The sequence below is a fragment of the Poecilia reticulata genome, linkage group LG12, assembly GCF_000633615.1.
Source record: "Poecilia reticulata strain Guanapo linkage group LG12, Guppy_female_1.0+MT, whole genome shotgun sequence".
Classification (NCBI taxonomy): Eukaryota; Metazoa; Chordata; class Actinopteri; order Cyprinodontiformes; family Poeciliidae; genus Poecilia; species Poecilia reticulata.
In genome coordinates, this window is record NC_024342.1 from 25,464,283 (window position 1) to 25,470,502 (window position 6,220).

At 38.2% G+C, this 6,220-nt stretch overlaps 1 protein-coding gene across 1 annotated transcript in view; it reads right to left on the bottom strand.

The window, feature by feature from the left end:
* Positions 1-5,473: 5,473 nt before the first annotated feature.
* LOC103474044 (eosinophil peroxidase-like) overlaps positions 5,474-6,220 on the bottom strand; it is a gene marked incomplete at its 5' end in the record, with an annotated part of 2,080 nt that continues 1,333 nt past the window's right edge. The window contains one exon of the mRNA XM_008424761.2: positions 5,474-5,560. Within this exon, the coding sequence (XP_008422983.2) occupies positions 5,474-5,560 (87 nt within the window). The remainder of the gene's footprint in view (positions 5,561-6,220) is intronic.

Genomic DNA, 6,220 nt, shown 5'->3' on the forward strand with positions numbered 1-6,220 from the left:
TGGTTATTTTTATGTTCACTCTTTTGTCCCAATAGTTGATTCTATGGAGGACCAAAAGGAACAAAATTAAACAAATAAATACATAATTGAATCATTGATTAGAGGTTCCATGATTACTGTGGCCATGATAAGCTTGCAGCAGCCAATGCAGATAATTAAACAAAATTAAACATTGTGTTTTATTATTTTACAAATCAAATCAGCCCATGAAAATCCTCCACTACAGCAGCTGCCATGTTTTTTTTAAGAGTCAGATTAAACTGGTGGAGTATCAGATCAGTGTTTCCCTCACCTCTTGTCTTTGATGGGATAATTTGATTGATAAAATCATTGATGTTGCAGGACCACAAACAATGAAATAATTAATCRATTACCTTCATCTGCGATTAAAAGKTKKCTTTTTAATGTTYAAGTAACATTTAGTCAATTAATTTTCTGCTGAATAAATTATTAAARCATTTGATTAATTATTTATTTATTTAATTATGTTCCTGTTGGCACTCCATAGAATCGACCACTGGACCACCAGAATGAAAATAAGAATATAACCAGACACACACTGGGAAAAAAAGCTTTTTCTCACATTAAATCAGTTAGAAATGATTCCTGTTATCAATAAACTATAATCTCCAGTCAATGAAGCTGAAGTGGGTTATTCTATAACGAACAGATATTGTATAAATCCTAGTTTGAGATCGGGGTGGTTGCCCAGGGCGCCGTTCCTGCTCGGTCCGCCCCTTCGCCTGTGATCCCCCTGCTGTTTGCTGCAGACATTTCTTACAGCGTGGAGTTTGGAGCTGCGCTGCTTCTCATTGGCTCTGGGATGTTTGAATGGCAGCAGCTTGACTTACTGAAGCAACAAGCTGCTCTGCTGCTGCATTCCCAGACCTGCTCCCTGATCCCGGCCGCYTCCCGCGGACCGCATCGCTTCGTCTGGAGGTTCGATATCCGTTTGGTCAAAACTCAGTAAAACCCTGAGTGTGTAAAAACAACTCCGCTCCAGATGCATCATAAAAGATCTGCTATTTACTTTTATGGTGATTTAAACTTGATTTTATTTGGATTTCTGCATAAAAACTCATGTTGAACTGATGGCTTCTGACCCACAGCGCCCCACTGTGGTCAAAGTAGGAAAGCCTTCTTAAACTGAACATTTATTGAGGACCCATTAAAAAAATCCTTTTATAATAAACCTGTAGTCTACATATTTATTTAAATTTTATGAATGTCATGACTAACTACAGTCCTCACMTTGCATCAAAAATKTTATTTTTTGTTTTTTGAATCCCTGAAATGCAGTTTTACAGAAGTTGTYGTCTTTCCTGATGTTTTCTCTATTTTTTTAATAAATTGAATCATTAGTTTCAGTCCTCCACTCATATAAGAGATGCTGATACATTTTCTATCCCCAAAAATGCTAGATTTAAAAAATAAATATTTTTTCCTCAAGAAAAACACAAATATATATATTTTTTACTTCATGAATGCAGTTTCTCATGTAAAACACCTAAAAACGTGTCAAAAACTTTACACTGTTTTCTTTATCTTTCAAGTARTTCATGAAAAAACATCTTCACACCATTAAAAACAATAAAATACAAACTTTTTTTGCAGATTTCAACATCAGGGAGTCGGAAATCAAAGCCAATCAAAATCACATGCAGTTAGCAAATGAAATAGCTGGCAAACAAAATCTAAACTAATTTTATAAATTAGGATAATAGTGAAATAACAAACTGAATATTTAGTTTAGAGCAAAACATTTGGCTTTGCACTTAATATTTAGCTTCAAACTAGAAATATTAAGTTAGCAAGTTAAACATTTAGTTCAGAACTAAATATTTACCTTTCAAACTAAACTTGCTATTTTAGTAAATAGTAAATAAGCAAACTAAATATATAGTTTGGAGCTAAATATTTAGATCCAAACAGTTTAATTAGTAGCTAAATATCAAATCAGCAAGCTGAATATTTAGATCTGAACTAAAAATATAGTCTAAAACCTAAACCTGCTAGCTCTAGCTCAGTAAATAGTAAAATAGATAAACCAAACTATTTATTTAGTTTTATTGCTAAATATTTAGCATCAAGCTTAATATTTAGCCCCAAGCTTGGTTCAGTTAGTAGCTAAATAGGTTAGCAAGGTAAATATGTAGATCTGACCAAATTGTTTAGTTTACAAACTAATCCAGCTAGCTTAGTAAATAGTAAAACTACAAACTAAAAATTTAGCTCTGTTGCTTTTTATGAAGCTAGCAGGTGTGGAGCAGCACATCATGCCTGATCATAAGGACAGATGAAAAGTCGTGCAGTAATTTCTCAGCGTTCCGGTAGAATCCAGTGAATCTCGTTGTTCCCAAAAGGAGGAACCAGGAATCAGGAGAGGATTTTATTATCGGTGACAACCTGCGTCAGCCTCCCCCCTCCATCTGCCGCCTCCAGCCGACGCCACGTTTCTAAACGATTTGTTTGGAAACTGACGCTTTCTCAGCTTCTGTTGCACAGCAGCAAAGCAGATGGGAAATGCAACACGGAGATGAAACAGATCTGCAACCCAGCTAGTTCTCCTGCTACATGGACATTAGCATCCTCTGCTAACTAAATATGCATCGCCTGAATYGTTTTAGTTGCTTTTAATATCGTCAATTAATGCGATATTAAATATTTGAACATTTTCAGAGCAGAGGCTAATTTTCCTGTATCTGTTATGAAAATAGAAACATCAAAGTGAATGGAATAGAATGATYATTTGTCTTTAGCATTAGCTTCTGCTAAACACCGTATCACACATTGGAATTTGGTTTTGCTAAATACCAAGTCAGTGATTTAGCTTTAGCTCCCACTCAATATTCTTGTTTCGTGACACTGTCTTGGGAAGGCAGAGCATCTTCAGTCAGAGGCGTCTTCAAGTTCACCGTAACACAGACTGCTACAGGAGATCTTTCCTGCCAACAGCCATCACTATGTATCTGAATTAATGAGCTGTAACATTTCAATAAAATATGTTTGAATTTGTTTAAAACTGGCTTTTACTAAAGACTGCCTCAGGTGTAGCGCTTTAGCATTAGCTTCTGTTAAATGTTAGCTGAACTAATGGTTATGATTACAACTTTACGATTCGCACAGTTAGCGATTTCTAACCCGGAAAATTATTAACAAAAATTCATGATCAACAGATTCAAATAGATTTGAATTTATTTTGTTCAAGTTTTCACTCATTTTAACTTGTTAATATAGAAACTAYAACTGTTTCACTGCTATAAAATTATGATTATCGTTTATCCTAGGAGTTTACAAGAGGCCCATGATAACTCTGGAGGAGCTGCAGAGATTAACAGCTCAGGTGGGAAAATCAACCATTTGCTTTATTGAAGAGGACAAATGTTCTCTGGTCTGATGAATCAACAACCCTTCAGCTCTGAAGTTTGGAACCTGCAGCTCAGGGGAGGAGCTTCGTCWTTGAAGGCGGGGCTACGTCCACCCAGGCTGAACGGTTGCCATGGAGATTCAGGGATTTCTCAAACATGCATGAAAGAATCAAAGCAACACACCAGGTTTGTTTTTTATTAGGGAAAAACATCATAACATGATGTAAAACTAAAATTAGTCGATTTTACACGATACTGCCCCTTTAAATCAAAATGCATGCCACACTTTTCAGATATTTTTCATTGGGAGGAAAAAAACCCCTTGTACTTCCTGGATGCACATTCTGAAGAGGAAAAGAAGCCTTCAGAGTGGAAGCTCAAGACTTTGAAAACCATGACAAACAACGAACACGTGGAAACGGCGCGGAGCCAAAMRGCAGCAGCTGCAGCACCGAACACCTGAGTGACAAACACCTGGGGTCACCGGGTTCACCTATGTGTTAGYGCAATGTAAGACTCATCACACACACGCAGCGCAGCAGGCAGCCTGACGGCGCTGCTCCACCTCACCCAGGCAGGCAGGACTAATCCATGAGCGATAATCACCTCATCTCCCGGCCAACGAGCCTGTCCTGCTTCATTTACGCCTCTCAGACGACTGTGTTGGCCGAGACAATGGAGTCGTTATCAATTACAGTCTGCCAGAACAAAACACACACACACACACACACACACACACACACGTAGAGTATGATTCACTTTGAGTTTACTCATCACAGAGGCGGGTCGAGTCGACAAAAGCTGATTAATTCGACCTGATCTGATGTTTCAGCGCCGCTGTTTGGTTAGAGGGAACCGTTCAAATCAGGGCTTCCCAACATGAGGGGCAGGGACCCCCAGAGGGTCGTCAGGTATGAAATCGAGGGTCACAAAATGATTTTCAGAATCACAGTTATCTGAAACCTGAGGTGTAAGGAAGGCCAAAAGAGACAAAATTACATAAATATATCATGAAATATATGAATGATAAACTCTTTATGAATTTTAGTTTTGGTTCATTTCCAGTTCCAAATAACTGATTAATAATTAATTTTCCCCATAAATATTAGGAAAAAATACAAATACTGAAGAATTTATGAAACAGAATTGCAGTTAACAGTTTTTCCTTCCACTCAACTTTTCATTATAATACAACTTATTATAAATAACATGTAATAAATAAAGGAAGCTTTGGATCACTGAKAAAAATAAAAATAAAACTTGATTCACAATCCTTTCTTTCTTTCTTTTTCACTTTTTTCTACCATTTTTTTCCTTCCACTCAACTTTCCATCAACCTTTTCCCTTTCCTTTTGGCCTTTTCTACAGAGTGTGTCTGTATACATGTACTTGAAGATATTGCTTTGAAAAAGTGTTTTTTTTCTCTGCCTGTTTCTGATTTGAAGGAGCATTTATCATTTTCCCTCCACTTCTCCATCCGCTGTGCGACTGTTCGGGTCTGTGCAGCCCAGCTGGAGGCGGTTACAGTCACTTAACAGACTAAAAGCTCCGCTCTGCTGGCGTCCAGAGAGAAGCGCACATGTAGGCCGGTGTTATTGAAATAAACGATGCGTCAGAAACCAACCGAAGAGTCGCCGATTTCCCTTTTTCTCGCATGAATCCAGTTCTCACACAAGAGGAAATGTTACGGTTTCTCCCAGAGGAGTCGTGTGTATTCCTCCAAACGGCATCCGGACGCTCACCTTCAGAAGAAGGAGTAATAAAAAGGTTTGGAAAAGTGTTGAAAAACACTCAAACGAAGGTGAAATAGGAGTCGGGGTGTGAGGAAGATGCATGATGACAGGTCGGCTCTCGGAGACGTGGGAGGTCCGACGTTCCCCCGTTCGATCTGCTCTGGGTCTGTGTGTGGCAACCAGTTCAGCTCCTTTGTATACGTGACCTCAGAGAAGACAAATACACAAAGTCACAGAAAAACCTGAGCCTGAGTAAATGTGGAGAAACGCACACCTCGGGGTTTTTAACGGGGTTCTGCGCGGCGTCCATCTTTTCACAGTGACGTGTAGGTAAGTAAAGTCCGTGACCCGCRGAGCCGGAGCTGCTTAGAATCACTGAGACTGAGGGCTGCTGACACTGGAATGTGAGATATGTTGGAACGGGCCGGGGTGAAAATCAGTTCCCATCTTCAATGAAACCTGAAAAATTAACAAAATTATCTGTTAAATTGTTGGTGATATAGTGTCTAAATAACGTATTGATACGTTTTATCCTTTTTATGGCTTTTACAAACCAATAATGATCAACATAGTTTGTTTTTTTTTAGCAAAGCAATTACATAAAAAATCTTCTAATGTAAAAGTAAAATCTAGTGCTAGTCCCAAAATTTAAACATTTGTTTCATTTTCATTTCCCCTCCTCGCCTGTGGGGGCGCCGCACAAAAAACCTCTGAAGGAAACAACATGGAAACAACCAAGTCCTTCTTCATGAAATGTAAATAAAAACGGAGTAGCATCAAATTTTAGATTTTCTGGTATTTCTCTTCTGTCTGATAAAAACWGAAGCCATTTCTCGTCAGGTCAGTGAAACGTCTTGTTAGTTTACAATCATTTTAATTGTTGGCCTTTATTTACGTCTGGATTTAACTCCTCTGTCTTCTTCTGSTGCAGGATTACRACACATCTCACGTCAATGATGTAAAAGTTAGATAAAAATGAGTCCAACTTCCACTTATTTGGACACCAAAACAGAGAACAAGTTTGAAATGAACCAAATATTCCAGGAAGAGATTCTTATACTTCAACTGGAAACCCCAAAGATTATGAGAAATTAGTTCCCAGAACTATGGAAGCCCATT